Source organism: Theropithecus gelada, chromosome 3, assembly GCF_003255815.1.
Source record: "Theropithecus gelada isolate Dixy chromosome 3, Tgel_1.0, whole genome shotgun sequence".
Lineage (NCBI taxonomy): Eukaryota > Metazoa > Chordata > Mammalia > Primates > Cercopithecidae > Theropithecus > Theropithecus gelada.
In genome coordinates, this window is record NC_037670.1 from 86,076,474 (window position 1) to 86,094,807 (window position 18,334).

The 18,334-nt window shown below is 34.7% G+C and overlaps 1 protein-coding gene across 3 annotated transcripts in view; it reads left to right on the plus strand.

Annotated features, from left to right (window-relative positions):
- SKAP2 (src kinase associated phosphoprotein 2) overlaps nucleotides 1-18,334 on the plus strand; it is a 335,197-nt gene that overhangs the window by 263,906 nt on the left and 52,957 nt on the right. For all 3 annotated transcript variants that reach the window (XM_025379327.1, XM_025379326.1, XM_025379328.1), the window contains 3 exons: nucleotides 10,981-11,105; nucleotides 11,974-12,037; nucleotides 12,386-12,523. In XM_025379327.1, coding sequence (XP_025235112.1) covers nucleotides 10,981-11,105; nucleotides 11,974-12,037; nucleotides 12,386-12,523 — 327 coding nt within the window. The remainder of the gene's footprint in view (nucleotides 1-10,980; nucleotides 11,106-11,973; nucleotides 12,038-12,385; nucleotides 12,524-18,334) is intronic.

The window sequence follows — 18,334 nt, forward strand, 5'->3', positions numbered from 1 at the left end:
CCAGCTCAAATTTAGGATTTTAACCTAGAGAATATGGTTAGAGTCCATGTTCTTAACCACTATTCTCACTACATTAATTTAGAAATAATAGGATACATTTTGTAACTTCATTGTTAATTAATCAGTCTCTTAGTTGCAGTTAACATAATTTTAAGTTTGTTATTTGAACAAATAAAGCCACCAAATAATGCAATTTAAAGATTGTAAGCTTTCTGAGTTTCACTTTATTCTAGGGAAAACAGGCTAGGAGTTGAATATTATGAAGTAAAGCTTATATGGAAATAGATAATGTTCATTTCCAGAGAGGACACTTTAAGAAGAAAACGGCAAAAGTATCACTGAATGTAAGCTTTCCTATAGAACTGTTATCAATGTTGTTTGGAAATTTATGTTTTATTTGACATTATTTATAGTTTTTAGAGTTTTTTTCCCCTGTTGTAAAAACATACAGGTAAGATTGTCGTATTTCAGATAAGTCTGAAATACTTACATAATGCTGGAAGTTGTTCTTACCTTTTGGTTAATGAGATTAACAAATTAATTAATTTAGTAGCTAGTTTGCATTTCATCACTAATTTACAGTATGTTCAAATGTAGTAATGGCATCAGTGAAGTGTAAACTGTAAACAGCTATAAACAAGCATCTTTCTTCTGCTAAGGGTCAGTAGTGAAGTAGGTCAGAAAATTTAGAGTCCACGTTCAGTTACGATTATCGTAGATCATAGAAATACAGTTTTGCATGATATTGTGAATTTAGATCAAGATATTACCTTCCACAGAATATCCTCTTTTTCACCAGATCAGGGGAGGGAGGTTTCAGATCCTTGTGACTTTGATTCAATTAGGCTTCTCATTTCTGATTTCTTTAAGAATCAATGAATACTAATGTCAGTGTTTCCTCCATTTCTAGTCCTGACTGACATATAACAATGGTTAGGTCAAAGATTAGCAAGAGTTTCCCCAAAACCCAAAGCGTGTTAATATTTACTTCAAACACTAATATAATATATTCAGTGAAAACATTTTAGTTAGAATTATTTGGATATTAGTTACATTCCCTTTTTTTTTTCTTTTTTAGAGATGAGGGGGCCTCACTCTATCACCCAAGCTGGACTGCAGTGATGCCATCATAGCTCACTGCAACCTTGAATTCCTGAGTTCATTTTTATTCTTATTTGATGAGACCTAATGGTAGTAACATTGTTTGTAATTTCCATTTCAACTACTTTGTGATCCATTTAGCCCTTTCTGTCATTTCTGTTACTGGAAAGGGGTCTTGATCCAGTCCCCAAGAAGGGATTCTTGGATCTCAACCAAGAAAGAATTTGAGGCCAATCCATAGAGGGAAGTGAAAGCAAGTTTATTAAGAAAGTAAAGAAACAAAAGAATCGCTACTCCATAGGCAAAGCAGAGCATAGGCTGCTCAGCTGCTTACACTTATTGTTACTTCTTGATTATATGCTAAACAGGGAGTGGATTATTCATGAGTTTTCCTGAAAAGGGGTGGGCAGTTCTCAGAACTGAGGGTTTCTCCCCTTTTTAAACCATATAGGGTAACTTCCTGATGTTGCCGTGGCATTTGTAAACTATCATGGCATGGGTGGGAGTGTCTTTAACATGCTGATGCATTATAATTAGTATATAATGAGCAGTGAGGAAAACCAAAGGTCACTTTTCATCGCCGTCTTGGTTTTGGTGGGTTTTGGCCAGTTACTTTACTGCATCCTTTTATCAGCAAGGTCTTTGTGATCTGTACTTTGTGCCAACCTCCTATCTCATCCTGTGACTAAGAATGCCTAACCTCCTGGGAATGCAGCCCCCATAGGTCAAAGCCTTATTTTACCCACCTCCTATTCAAGATGGAGTTGCTCTGGTTTAAATGCCTGACACGTCCACTTTAAAGAAATTACCATTTTAGCATTCCTTTTTCATGTTGATGTTTGAAGATGTGGCTTATATTTCCTTAAATTTTTCCCTTTTACTTTGCAGCCTCCTGTTTCCAGTGAAATTTTAGATTTTTTTCTAGTAGTTCTTTTTTCTGTTGGCGGTTTCCTTTGAAATTCTTAGCCAGTTCCTCTCTTTTAAGGGACTCCAAAAAAAGGTCTATCTTTCGACAGTTTTTAATTGCTTGTTTGGCATGATCCCGATTTCCTTCCTTTATATCAAATACTTTTTTCTTTTGCGAAATTAGATATGATTTTTTATAGCCTTATTTACTATATGTGTGAACCGTTTACCTAACAGGAAGAGCTCCTATCTAGATATGAGAACTATAATCCTCCAACTAAGTAGGATTTAGATAAATGGATTATAAAGGCACGAAGGAGTTGACACCACTTACTAGGTTAAAGTGTGCTTTGTTACTGTTTGACAGATACATAGTTCACATTTTCTACCATATTGTGTGTGCCAAAAAACACATTGACCTATGAAGATAGTAGTGGCTTAGAAAGAGTAGTTCCAACCTGTTGGGTAAATAATGCACTTACCATTGTACCAATAAATGTTGTCTGTATTTATTATTTATAGCCATTTGGGACCCTTAAGCAACAAATACATATAGTACATATTTCAACACCTGAGGAAATCTTACTCATCCTTTCATCTCCTTCCTTTTCCTTTGATTGTCATGAGTCTCATTCATCAAAATTCTTAGGTTCTAGATGTTCAGATGTCCTTCAAGTCATTCACTCGTTCATTCACTTACTCATTCTTTTTCTAAATTTGATAAATATTTTTTCAGACACTTGTTAGCTAGTAGGCACTGAGGATCCAAAGATCCTTAGAGGTGCTCACAGTTTGGGTTTTGTGGATATCAGTGAGAGAGGGAAGGATGTTGTTTGGTTGGAAGAGGGAGCTGGGCAGGTAAACTGACCATTTCAATGCAGTACAGTAAGTAATTTAAATAAGCTATCTTTGGATCACAAATGAGGGAAAGCTAACTGCCTAGGGAAGTTAGAGAAGATGTCCTGGTGGAGAGAACACTTCACTGGGCCTGAAAGAATGAGTAGGAGTTTGTTGGTTGAATACTATGGTGTGAATGTATGTGTACCTCCAAAATTCATATGTTGGAAATTAACTCCCAAGGAGATTGTATTAAGAGCTGGGGCTTTTGGGAGGTGATTAAGGCATGAGGGCTTTACCCTCAAGAATGGGATATATCTTTTTATAAAAAAAAAAAAAAGTCTGGAGAGAGCTGTGGAACCCCTCTTTTGCCTTTCCACCATGTGATGGTACAGCATTCAACTCTTCTGGGGGATGCAGCAATCAGGTGGCATCCTGAAGCAGAGCGCAGCCCTCACTAGGCACTGACCCTGCTGGTACCTTGATCTTGGACTTCCCAGCTCCCATAACTGAGAAATTAATTTCTGTTGTTTATAAATTTCCCAGTTTTGGGTGTTATAGCAGCATAAACAGACTAAGACAGGGAAGAAGGGTAAAATGGGCTTGCCAGGTAAGGGAATAGCAGAGATTCTGAGTTGTGAAAGACTGTGGATGGGATCAAAGATGGAATGAAGGCTGGAGCTTGGAGTGAGTGAGGGGAGGGAGCACGTAAGGATAAAGAAGTGGATTAGACCAGGTTGTAAGAACCTTCTGAGAATAAGGGCCTTGCTAAAGATTTTATTTTGAATATGACCTTTAAGCAGAGCATTGTATGACCAGATTTGGTTTTTAGTAAGTAATTGTAATAGGATTATGGAGAATGGTTTGGGACGGATAGAGTCTGGGTCAACAGGACCATTTCGTAGGACTTTGAAGTAGTCTAAACAAGAGAAGTCAACACAGGGCTGTTAAGAGGCAGAACGAGGATTTAATGCAGATCTCTCTGCCTCCAAAGCTATGCTTTTTCTACAACTTGATGATTATTACCAACCCCTCCAAGGTGCACATAAGTGATGGCCCATTTAGGAACCTGTTCTAAACTATTGTGGGTTTTTTCCCCTTTTTCTGTTTTTCTTCTGTATGATCTTGAATCAACATTATGATATGAACCTAGTCTCTCCCCATTTTTAAGGAGGGGATTGTCAGTTCTTAGTACCTCCTTTCAGGACTTTTGCTGAAACCTGATTAAAGAATACATTAGCACCATCTAGTAAATGGGAGCTACAAGTCGCCCTGATCTACAAAGTCATTCCAAGGTTATTTGTTACATTATGTGGTTTTAATTTTTTCATTGTAATATCTTTTCAATATATAATAAAAGTCAGTAGAAAATTGGGCTTCATATGGAGAATTTAACAAAACTTTCAGAACTTGGCAGAGAAATAAAAGTTTTCATTGAAATTTACCTCTCTGCTCTCCACTTCTCCACAACTTCACCAATGATAGGAAAAAAAGAGGACATATATGTTCTCTTTGAAGTTTGAAAATTATAAAATATATTTTGATGTTGAAAAAGCATCATATTTCTCTTTTAATATTGTTTTGAATATGTTAAAGTGACAGTGCTTATATTTATATAATTAGAAGTTCTGTTGTTTTGTAATAGCAACTTAATAGAAAGCTGTAAAAGCTTACCTTTTTTCTTGTGATTCACTTGACAGAAACAAATTCCGTCATTTTATAATTATAATTATGTAATTTTATAATTATATCAAGATGATATATGTAAAATGTGTAAGTGAATTCTGATATTTTAAAAATTTAAATTCTATCTCCATCTGGTATGTGAAGGAGGATATCTTTATTCCTTAAGAAATAGGAACCATTAATTCTACTTTTATCAGAAATTATTGCAATTTTATAGACTTTTGGATCTTTGATATGAAAGTATTAGCTTTAAAACTTATCACAGTAAACTTTTTTTTTTTTTTTTGAGATGGGGTCTTGCTCTGTTGCCCAAGCTGGAGTGCAGTGGCATGATCTCGGCACACTGCAACCTCCGCCTCCTGTGTTCAAGCGATTCTTCTGCCTCAGCCTCCTGAGTAGCTGGGATTACAAACACTAAATTAAAGCTATACCTTTACTTTCTGCCTTTATGGCTAAGAGACCCTCTAACAGTATACAGCAGTTAAAATGTACATCTGATGTTTAGTAGGATTTCATCAACATGCCGAAATAGTCAGGTACCAACTAAGTTTTACTAAGGATCTGATGACCATGAATGTTGTTGGGTTGATATCTAGTCTAACTTCTACACAAAACCCCAGAGATAAATTTCAAGTGGCTGATTTAGCATCGGCATCTGCAAGCTGTATAAACCAAAGGAAAATGTTCATATATCTTTAACTGAGGAGCTGGAACATCTTGCTAATCAGTTTGATAAAATTTAGTGCCAAGGTCAAGTATTGATGGGCATATTTTTCTTTTCCCTACTGAGTATTAACACTTGTGGAAATAACATAAGTTATACACTGAGGGGAAAAGGCCTTCTTAAATATAACTAGTAGATATTGCTGAACACATTTCATATTTTTGATTGCTAGCCATTTGTACCAAGTTAGTGTTCTTGGTATGACCATCGGAAACCAATTTTTTTAATGCAGAAAGGGCAATTATTAGGAAAATATCAACTCTCAGAACTGCTGAGAATGCTACACACAGGCTCAGCAAGCAAGCAAGAACTAAGGTAGGTAAGGGGGCTGGATCTTGGGCATAATCCATGAAAAATCTTACTGGGACACACTACTGGCCTTGGGCCTTGCCAAGCCAGGACATGTGATGCTGCCACTGTGCACTGCCATCAATCAATGAATGCCATTGCCACCAGAATGGATTCTGAACCCTGTCTTGATCCTTTTGTTACTTACTTGAGATTTAGGTTCCAGTCTGGAGCATCCACTTTGATTAAGTTGGAACAGGGAAAATCCACCTCCCTCCAGTTTCTGTGGTGGAAAACTAAGCCCTATCCCTGGCAGTCTTGGAATTAAAATAGGAAAGATGCATGGATGCTGGGGAGCCCCAAATAATAAATGTCCATAACTTGTAGGGATGCTAAAAGATTTGGAATTATTCAGTTGCAATATTTATGCTATATTTAAAATGGTATGAGAGTGGTTGGTGTTTTAAGCATGTTTTTCTGAGAGCCAATGAAGAAGAGAAAAAGCAAGTATATTTGCCAGAAAAATGGAAGGTCTGTTTAGATTTTGGTAGGTGGCAGTGGAGTGTACGGGGTAACATCGGGGGCAGTTGGTGAAGGAAAGGGCAAAATAAAAAATGGTGCACAGTTTTCTGGTTTGGGAGCTTAAATTAATTTATTGAGATGGGGACTACAACAAGAAATATTACAGTTGTTGCCAAAACAAGTGTTGGGAGTGGGGTTAAGATGATCTCCCTTGTGGACACTTTCTATTCAGTGAACCTATAGGACATTTGAGAGATGAAACATATATAGTGAGCAGACGAAGATTTGGATATACAGTTTTCAAAATGAACTAAAAGTAAAGAATCATGAGTCACAAGTGTATTGATAGGAATTTAATTCTTGGAATTAGATGAGATTGCCCAGGGAGAGTGTAATGTAAGAAGACAGCAAGACTTAGAACAACTCATCATAGCTTTTTAAGAGATAGGCAGAGGTAGAGAAACCCATAAAGAAAACTGAGAAAGTTTGACCTACGTTGTAGGACGAAATGCAAAATAACATTTATTTTCTCTACTGTGACTTTGTAAATTTCACGTTGTATTGAGGACAGTGGTTGTAGTGTGTATCAAAATCACCTGGGTTGCTTGCTAAAAATTTGATTTCCTAGACTCACCCACAGAGATTCCTATATAGCAAGTACAGAATAGTAGCCAATTCTGTGTTAACAGGCATCCAAGATGATTCTAACATAGGTGATTCTTAAAATATACTTTGAGAAACACCTTTTTGGAAAACAGTGTGAAATGGCTGAAAAAACAAGGCTTTAGAATCAGACTTTCTTAGGGTCCTGGCTTTTATTCTTTACTCTTTGTGTGACTGTGAGCAAATTGGTTGAAGTTTGTTTTCCCATCAGTGCTGGGAATATAATATGTCTCTTCTATTGTATAGAATTATTACCAGGTATATATGAGATATGTTCTATTAAGTTCTTGATGTATAGAAGCTCAGTATATGTGAGTTGTCTTTTTGACAGCTTATAAAAAACCCCAGAACACAGCTGTAAACCTAAAAGCCAGTGAAAAAGTAGAAGGAAATTGCTCTTACTAGCCTTATGCATTTTGTTTTGTAGGAGATCAGAGACAACTGCTTTTTACCTTGAACCTACTGAATTAGGATTAGTGTAAAATTGAATTACTGTTACAATAGATTTCATTGTCTAGTTTTTCCTGGCAGCCTTCAGTTCTGTAGACATTACATTCAAAGCATGATAGAGGTTAGGTTAAAGTGTGAAACAGAAGCTGAGACAAATGTAATAGAGGAACAAACACCTCAGAAATTCTGAGGGTATCAATGTGTTACAAAAACTAACATTCAAAATGATACTATGTTAAGAAAACAATGTTATGTTTAAAAGACTTGTTTGTAAATTTAGGGAAGGATATATTTTCGAAAGCTTTGCATCACAATGATTAACATTTTAAAAAGTTTTGGCACTTAAAGGAATAAGCTTTTGCTATTTGTGAAGTTCACCTAGATAAAATATTAGTCTTTCTAATATTTTAGAATATTAGAATATTACCCAGTGCTGGGTAAATGGACTTTTTAGCTTTATTTCCTATTTGATTGGCATTTTACTATTTTTGATAATTTTGTCAACAGGTACCCTTGAAACTATCCCAAAAAGCATTGTGGAACTAATCTATATGTAAATTCTTATGACTTACCATATAATGATGAAGTTTCTCTCACCAGAAGAGAAACTAATGTGAAAGGAGAAGAACAGTGTTGTCTTATAGCCATGTCTGCCCATTTCATGTCTTGAACTTCCTGTCCTGTATTGGCTAATTGGAGATATGGCTACTTCATGGTTATGGTTCTGCAAAAGCTATTAGAAAGAGTTGTGAGTTTCCTCTGTTCTCTTCAACCTTTCTGGGCCCATACCCCTGCCTGACTTGGATGTTTATATAAGTGTTTATCCTCAAATACAATCAATCAGTTGGATAGGTCTAGATATTAGTTTCTTTTTATTATTTTTGCTTGGTTAAACAACAGCATCCTTTTGTTCTGCAAAGTTAGGTCTTTCTTTGATTGAATGAAGTTTTCTTTTGTTATATTATATCTTTGGTTATTGGCATTTATTTATTACTCTTCTTCCAGAAAACCCATTTTTCTTATGTTGTATTTTTTTCAGCCCTCCATATTTATCATACTCCCTTTTGCCCCTTCCACCTCCCCTTAGTCTTATTTTCTATCTGCTGAGTGAGCTTTTCAAGGTATATCTGATCTGGTTTTCCACAATGTTAGTTCTACTTTTTATTACTTCTAATACATCATTTGTTTTGCTGCTGCATTTTCCACTTCCTTATACAGCCTATTTGTTCCTAATTTTGCCAGTTTCATTTTAATTCCTACTTGTCTCAGCCTTTTCTCTTTTTATTTTATATTACATTGTTTCATCTTTCATCTCTTTCAGAATCTGTGTGTTTACTTTTATAAAATATGCAAAGCAGTTGGCTAAAGTTTACTTCCATTTCGCCTACTTTGCTTGTGCTTTCTACTTCTCAAGTGCTATGTTATGTTTCTGTTTTACATAATATTTTTATGGCATCTGTATTTGCTGTTCCTCTTTTACTTATCCTTGAACAAGTACATGTCTATAAAATCTGAGATGCTTACCTATAAATTGGCTTTGTGGCTTCTCTCTGGTTCATCTCAGTAGAGGCTGATACTGTCCTCCTCTTGGACTGTAACAGAAGTTCTGATACATAGCCCCATAGCATATTTCTAGGGAGTTTGGCTAAAATGAATCTGCTAGTCTAAGTTGGGGTTGCCTAATTTTGCTGCCTGATTTCTTATTTCTAGATTATTAGATAATCCGGCCCAGAAAGATCTGTTCCCCTCAGCTCTTCCAAACTAAATCTTTGTAGTGCTGATTTTACATCTCCACGTGTAGACTCCCACTCCTCATGCATTTCCACCTCCATTCAAGTTACACTGATAAGAATTTTAGACCGAAATTGGAGGTAGAAGGCATAGGTTTTAGGCCAGATGGACCTAGTGAGTGGAGCAATCGAACCCTTGTGCAACAAGGGAACAGCTTTCCTCTAAATCTGGTCCCTGAAAATTCTCTTTCTTCTGGAGAGTTTAAGGAAATCTCTCAAAATTGTCCAGTATGGCTTTGATATTTTGCCTGACATTACTTCCACTTTTTGTCATGAACATTAAGTTCCTTTTGCAATTTAGTAGATCATTGGGAAGGTGGTGCGAAGGGTCTGATAAGGTGTTCTAGCTTTTATCTCAGCAAACCTATAATGCTGCCTGGCTTGTTTCAAGTGCTCGGTATCAATTTGTCAAATGAGTGAGTGAATGATTTAGTCTTTTTTTGAGAATTTTACAAGAAACCAACCATGCTTAACCATTTATCATTTTAATACTTTTTTCCCAATAGTTTCCTAGTTAGGTGTCTTACAAAATATATCCTGGGAGTACCATAAAATATTCTGTGAAAAAACAATTCCACAGACAAATAATTTTTGGAAATGCTAAATTTTTTCTTTTAGAAGTTTAATTAGTATGTAAATGTACTATGGGCCCCAAGAAGGCCTAAACTAACAAAACCGCTTAACTCTGTTTAATTCAGTAAAACGTTCCCCAAATTGATTTGATCACAGAAACCTAGTAGTATCTTTGGGAAATGCTGCTCTAATCTTTAAAGTACTGTGTAGTTTTTGTGAAAAACATAGTTTATTGTAGATTTTTTTCATGAAATAAACTTTGATTGTTTCTTTAGATGTTCAGAGAGATGTAAATTATGACTAAATGTGATTAGAGTTTCCCAGGAACTGAGATTTTTTTTTCTCATTTGATATTTTGAACAAGATATAATCTCTATGACCTTTTAAAAATGTCTGTTAGTTACTTTAGGTATTTAGCTTGTGTATTTAAGAAAAGGTGCTATATCTTTTATTGGTACACTGAACTGAAAAAGCACACCCCACAACATGAAAGCATTTCTGTATTTACCCTGAGCTCAGTAAAAGAGTTTGTCCCTACTCATGGTTTTAATATTGTTTGTTAATCTAGGAAATAAACCTATAGCTGTGCAGTTTTTCTATCAAAATGGTATAACTGGGTGAAGTAGAAAGGTTGACTGATTTTATTTTCAGTTTCAGAATGTTAAGTCTTTTGTTATATTCCCACTTTATTTGTCTTTAAAATAATATCTGACCAAAGCTCTAATCATCTTTTGCCTCTTTATCATGTGAGATTCAAATGTGCTTTACTAGTTCAACTGTTCACTGATTGGATAAGAAACTTTCCCTCTTTTTTTGGTAACTAATGCTTCTGTACTTGCTTTACCACTCTTCTCTATCCACAGTTTTTTTTCCCTTCACATCTTTTTTGTAACTGGTAGTTTAGTTTAGTTTCAGTTTGTTTTGTAAAGTTAGGGATAAATTTGTACTAAGTTAGGAGACCTTTTTTAAAGAAAACTTTTGTTTTAGAAGCTTCTTTTTGGTGGTGTTGCTGGGGAGGGGTAGGTGAAAGGAGATAACAGTAAATAAAGCTCAACAAATTTTCAGCTGGTCAGATCTTCCCACCAGCCAACTAAATCTGAAAGAGCCACAGGTTTGTGGTGGGTTTGTCTAGCAAGTTCTAAGTTCTTGTTCCTAAGTTCTTGTTCCTGAATTTTCCCTACCCTAGAGTGTCATGTTTCCATACTTCCTTCTGAATAAGACCATGATCTGCAGACCTCCTTCTTAAATCAAATCATCCCTAATACTTACATGTTTCAGAATTAAAAATAATTTCTAAAAACATTACCTAAGCATTGTATTACTAAAGCAATATAACCAAAAAAAAAATTATTTCCAAGAATTAACGAAGAACTTTTAAATAAAAGATAATTGAGCATTAATATTAATAAATGAAATTCTAACTGGTTTTATCTTCAACAGACAAACAACAGAAAGGTGAATTTGCATTAGATGGCTACAGTGTCAGAATGAATAACACTCTAAGAAAGGATGGAAAGAAAGATTGCTGTTTTGAAATCTCTGCTCCTGATAAACGTATATATCAGGTTGTACTTTTTATGTTGCCTTGAAATTAAGTTGATAAAATGTTTTGATTTCATTTATAGAGACGTTGACATTTGATTAATACTCTCCTTGACATGTTAACAATAATAAAAATAGTGGTGTTTAAATACATTATGCATTGAACATTCATATAAGGGGAATTTTTTTTAAATTTCGGATTAGTTCAAACGCTATCTTCTTAAAAAAGATAAAGAGAATATATAACTTATCGATTACTTTCCATGTTGCATTTATATCTGATAGAACTAGGTGATCTTCCAAAAGAGTTACATAGCAGAAAGAGTAAAATTATCAAAAGACAAATATCAGAGTGATAATACATATTGTATTGCTTAGGAGTGTGGGAGAAAATGAAGGTAAAGGTACACATCAGCTCTGCAATTCAAGAGCTATCAGCTAGGCTTCAATATGGAATGTATGTTTAATAAGTTTTAAATATCTGAGATTGCAGTTGAAAGCCAGTTAATTAAGTTGTCAGGTAGTGTGTTGGAATCTGACAAGAACATTTTTAAGAAAACTGTATCCAGCAGTCTAAAGAAATTCATGGGTGTCTTCTAATTGTCAAGGGCAAATTTTGTTCATCAGTTCTGTCTTTGACATTGATGAAGAGAAGCAGCTTTTTTTCCTGCACAGCTGCCAGCTGCTGATCAGAGTTTCAAATTCATCATCCTCTGCTTCAATTGCATAAATTTGTCAAAATTAACTGTACATTATAAGAAGCATCCTTGCAAGAAAAGTTCCACTAGACATGAAAAGAATTACTAATAGTCTTAAATAAATGGTAAGAATACAACATACCTTTCATTTCTACTGTGGTGATTTTCGTTTTTATTGTTTATTTTATATTAGTTTACAGCAGCTTCTCCCAAAGATGCTGAGGAATGGGTACAGCAGCTGAAATTTGTACTGCAAGGTAAGATAAATCAATTGAATGAGTTATCACAGTCTTTAAATACTAAATAACAGAGTAGTTTGGGTTTTCATATACAAAAACTTACTGACTTCTGTGAGAATGACCAAGTGAATGTGACTGCTATTTATACAGACCACTTCAGATTTTAAACAGCATCTTTTTTGTAAGTACCAATTGGCTTACCTTAAAATTCACATATTTACAAAACAATTTTAAACATGATTTTAGTTAAGGACATAACATGTAACAATATTGTTATTTTGTAGGGCTGCATTTATTTATGAAGTATAGTTTTAAAAATATCTTCTGCATTCTTTTAAAATTTACGTCATGAAATGTGTTTTATAGATATGGAATCTGATATTATTCCTGAGGATTATGATGAGAGAGGAGAATTATATGATGATGTTGATCATCCTCTACCAATAAGCAATCCACCAACAAGCAGTCAACCAATAGATGATGAAATTTATGAAGAACTTCCAGGTATTTACTTTCTGGTGATTCATTTAAAGATTTAGGGCTGTGTGTGTGTGTGATTTGTCCTCAAATTGACAACTTGAGTAGAAAATGATGACCTATTGAGAACAAGGACAAATAGTATCTTTAAAACTCTATTTTACAAAAAGGGTTCTGCTTGAGATATTTCAAGTGAGTAGATGTAACTTATAAAAAGTGAATGAAACATTAAAATGAAGCAGATACAATACTAATCTCTTGGGACTTTTGGCTCATTAGCATTGTTTATGCTACATAATTTTTTAATTAAAAAATTGACTTGCCTTATAGTTTGTTCCACCAACTCACACATCGTTTTTTATTTATACATCTTGGAACTTCCATTAACCAGAAGTTCTATGCACACCCCATATGTCATCAACTTCTGCCTCGGATTTCTCCTTGCTTGTAGTATATTGCATTGTCTTGGAGGAATGTTGTTGAACTATAAATAAAGGCCTTCTGAGGCTTCAAGTCTTCCTGTTGATATTTTAGCATCAATATGGAATAAAAAAGTTTTCTTAGTTTAGTGTTTACATGCCTGTCTTTTATATAACATAAAATTAATTATCTATTAGCTGCTTGACTTGTGGCCATGAGGATCAATCTAAAATAAAAAGATAGACATCTGAAATTTAGGAAACATATGAAAACATTTAGGAAATTGTTGTATTGCTAATACTCTAGGTTGAAATGAGCTTTTTTGGCTATTAAAAAAAATCAGTAGTTAGAGAAGAAAAAGGTATTATAAGCAATATAAGCAAGATTTAACTAGTACATCTCATGTAGAGAGACCATTTTGCTCTGAATATAACAATTTAATGATGCAATGTAAACCTTTAAAATTGATTTCAAAAATACTTAAAATGTTCCAAATTAATGTACAAATGTCATTTTCAATACAATACAATATAATAACAAGAGTATGGACTTTAGAATATAAAAATTTAAATTCTGGCTGTACCATTTACTAGCTTAGTGACTTTATAAGTTAATTTCTTCATTTATCAAATGGAAATAGTATTATTGGGAGGGGTAGGTGAAGTGATTTATTGAATGCTGTCAGCATAGTGCTTGATCATAGCAAACCCACAATTAATTGTAACATCACCATCATTTTTGTTTTTATTATTGTATCTGGTGAATTCTTGCAAGTGCTTATGTGGTGGTACAGTAATGGTTTTCTAACCAAGTAAAAAGTAATAATTTTAACAATATTATAAATTTAAGGTATAAAAACTATGTATGCATCCATATATTGTCTTTTACTACCCCAGAAGATTAGTATAAAAGTATAATTTTATGGGGAATAGAGATCTGTGTATTTCAGTTATTTAGTAGAGTTACATGTTTATTAACACCTTCCTTTCTGGAAGGTGGAAATGGCATCTACTGTAGCATCAGTTATCCTCAAGTAGGGAAGAATATTCCCTAGCTGCTTGTTTTTAGTCACATCATATCATTAATACAATTATTTTAGTATTTAAAAACATTTAAAAGAACTTGTAAGAATGTATACTCATAAAATGGAAGAGTGGAATACATTTAAACATATTACTGTCATTACATCCTTTTAAAACCCTGCAATGAATGTGTTACAATTGTTGAAATAACTGTTAAGTTCTGTATTTTTTCAACTTGGCTATTCTCTCCCACCCCTAAAGAAAAAAAAAAATTAATTAGGAATAAAGAGCAAATATTCATAGTTATTTTCATAACAAAGACCTAAGGAAGATCTGATATAAGTAGCTTGAAATTTTAAAAATATGAAACATCTTTTATTTTCTCTTACTACAGATATTATTCTTCATTCTTCCTCATCCCCCCCCCCCCCAGACCCTCCCCTCCCCCCACCACAAACATAATTGTTGGAAGTAACTGGTTACTTTTTAAGTAGTGTTACTTCTTGCTGTGGTACTGGGAGAAATTTAAGCTGCCCTGGGATTTATTTGCCCCTGCTTGGGATCCCCAGTTGCTCTGCAAAGTGATTGAGCTTGATAGAGCCTGCAACTGTGCCCCTGGGAAGGAAGCCGTTGTAGGCAGCTGTGGAATGTCTCGTTCCCCTTTCTTCCCCGGTGTAACTGAGAGCTGCTTCAACATCTGCACAGTTCAGCAAGTTTGTCAAGTTTGTGCCAACAGCTACAGAGGGAATTTTTCTAGTAAAGGCCCTAAAGGTGTCTCAGAGTTAGAGGTTTTGTATGATTAAGTATCTGAAACTAGGAAGGTAACTTTTTTAATTTAAAAAATTGTCTCTCTTTCAGGACAAGAATTAAGCTTTTTGCTTTCACTTCTGTGAAATTTGAATATAATTTTGATAGAGGATTTAGAACAATGGAAGAGCAGTAAGCACATTTACATACTATTGATATTTTTCCAGTTCTGTTCAAAGAACTATGTATCTCTGATACCTGACTGGCTAAATTCCCAGAATTAAATAATACTACAATTTCAACACAATTTTCTGTCAATTATTCATTGTTGAAAACTAATACTCTTAGTTGAAAGATGAGGTATACAAATGTATTTGAAGAAAAATCTAAGAATTTAGCATGCTACTTTAAATTACAAAGGTCTTTTTCTGAGAAACAAAAGCTCTTACTCTAATATGTGTATTTTTTAAAAACTATGAAATAAACCTGCAGTGTTTTAAGTTTCAAGAGTAAGAAGAAAACATTGTTTTAAAAATTGCATTGGGCCAGGCACAGTGACTCACGCCTGTAATCCTAGCACTTTGGGAGGCCGAGGTGGGTGGATCACTTGAGGTCAGGAATTTGAAAACAGCCTGGCCGACATGGGGAAACCCCATCTCTACTAAAATACGAAAAAAAAGAAAAAAAAAATTAGCTGTGCATGATGGCAGGTGCCTACTGTAATCCCAGCTATTCAGGAGGCTGAGGCAGGAAAATCACTTGAACATGGGAGGCGGAGGCTGCAGTGAGCCAAGATCGAACCACTACACTCCAGCCTGGGCAACAGAGTGAGACTGTGTGTCTCAAAAAAAAAAAAATTGCATTGCAAAATATCCCTTGAAAAATGTTTATAATTCTATGGGAATCTAAATCGTTTCATTATAATTGTTTTCAGTTAGAATATTCTAACTTTATTACAGTACCTTCTCTTTAATTTCTTGTTCATTTGTTTTTAACTAACTTGATAAAAGAATAGGAATAAATTTGTAAGACTTCTTTGTGTTTAAGGGATTTATACATATGTACAAAAGAGTTGCGAGAATGCCATTTCTGGGGAGTATTAAAGGTATTTGGCTTTTCTTCAAATATCCTAATGCTTTTACATCTTTTATGTCTTATTGCTTATTAGCATAGGCCACTCAGGTTTGCTTACATTGTAATAATACTGTAGCATATTTGTGTTTGTGCAGCTAATATATTGATCAAAGTGTGTTAAACTGTTTCATAACATGATAATGAGTTCATTTGGCTTAGCACAGATTTGTAAATTTATTGCCCGCTTTTTCATTAGAAATACACAGGAGTGTCTTTGTCTCATTTTGAATCTCAAAAGAAGAAAATAATACTCGGGAAATTGCTGCAGAAACTAACCCTGTTTGCTCTTCTCTTCTACTCACCATGTCACTTGATTTTTTTTCTTTAATGGCAGGAAATTGTGCAGAAACAACAACAACAAAAAGATTTTTCTAGATCTAAACTGAATAGAATCAGCCTAGTAACAAGAATGGTAACCATCCATTAACTTATTAAATCTGTAGCTTTCAGAGGAATTGCACTTGAAATGTCTTCTGGCAAGTGGACTGGAGGAGAGAGGGCAACATAAAACAGGAAGACAAATTTCTATTCCATTAACCTATTTTTTTTAAGTGTGAATTCATTTTTTAAAAAAATTACGACGACAGATTGAACTATTCTGAGTCAGAAAAGGATATTTTTATCCTTTGGCCGTTCAATTACATTTTAAATTTATTCAGTCCAACTATCTGCATCTAAAATGGAACATAAAGTAAAATGCAGCTATAATTTTTTTCCGTGAGACTATTATATATACATAAAAAAGAACAGTGTTTGGATACTTTAATTTGAAGTAGTTTACAGCAAATGGACACAAATGCTAATTTAATCAATAAGTGGTTATAGGCCCCCAAAATACATTTTGGCTTTATTTTCCTCCTGAATAATTATCACTCATATTACTAAGTTAATATCAAGGTTACAAAGGACCCTGCAATCTGTGGTATTAACAATGTTTTAAGTGATAGTAGATCCTGACTTCACCAAACAATTTTTCTCCTTTCTTCTTTGGAATGCAATGGAAAGATGTCAATTAATTTTTGCAGAACCACATATATTCAGTTTGTTAATATTGTTAGTCTAGGCAGCCTGCTAACATTATTTTTTCTTAAACTAGGTACTGAATGGTGAAGTTGTCAATGTGGTGATATTGTGGGAATATTTTTTCCCAAGTAGATGACTAGATTAGAGTTGAATTTTTGGATGGTGATATGGTTTGGCTGTGTCCCCACCCAAATTTCATCTTCAATTATAGTACCCATATAATCCCCATGTGTCCTGGGAGGGACCAGGTGGAGATAATTGAATCATGGGGGCAGTGTTCCCCATCCTGTTCTCATGAGATCTGATGGTTCTATAAGGGGCTTCCCCCTTTGCTGGGCACTCGTTCTTCCCGATGCTGCAGTGTGAAGAAGGACATGTTTGCTTCCCCTTCTGCCATGATTGTGAGTTTCCTCAGGCCTCCCTAACCATGCTAAACTGTGAGTCAGTTAAACCTCTTTCCTTTATAAATTACCCAGTCTTGGGTATGTCTTTATTAGCAGCTGAGAACAGACTAATACAGATGGTTTCAGCTCTCTACTCTGCTGAGAGGGTTATCCGAAGTTATAAAAAAAAAAATTAAATCCTTCATAAAATAGGGTCACTACACACATATAATGTTTTTTTATTTTTATCTTTGCTGAATATAAATGTGTCTGCTGAATATTTGTTTATAGTATTCTTTATGTTGTTTCATAATATGGTATGAAGCTTTGGAATACAGTTCCAAATGCCTGTCTTGTAGCTTTTCTCTGTGTTTCCATTGGCATTGCAAATTCTTTTCATTACAAGAGACGGCTTAACACATACTAAACCCAAAATACCTGTGTGTACACAAAACATATATTTCCATTGGTGGTGGGATAAAATGACTCATTTTTGCAAATTGGAACTACATTAGAGGTTCCCAGCCAAGGAATATACCCTAGAGTACATTTGGCAATGCCTGGAGACACTTTTGGTTATCATAACTGGGATATGTATATATTTGTGTGTGCGTGTGTGTGTGTGTGTTACAGATATCTAGTGGGTAAGGGCCAAGGATGCTGCTAAACGACCTACAGTGCACAGGGCAGCCCCCACAACAAAGAATTCTCTGGCCCAAAATGCCAGTAGTGCTGAAGTTGAAAAACCCTGGCCACGGGGATGTGATAGACAGCTTTTGGTTTATCACCTTTTTATTCATATCACTTGAATTATAAAGATTCATAACCTAAGCTCCATATGAGTTAATTCATTTTTATGGACACAACATAGGTTTTCTTACATACATGAAACTAGGATTACATAGAATGTCTCTAGGTTATAAGAGATCAGCTTGACTTGCCTATGACGTTTCCTTCAAGGGGGAGTATTGAAGTTCTATCCATCTCGTGGAAATGAGCAAGCCAGGAAGATAAAAAAGGAAGGAAGCATTTTGTCTATTTCCATGAGCTACTATCTCGGAAGGAAGAGGTTTCTAAAAATACCTTGTAGATGTGTGAATACTTGATTT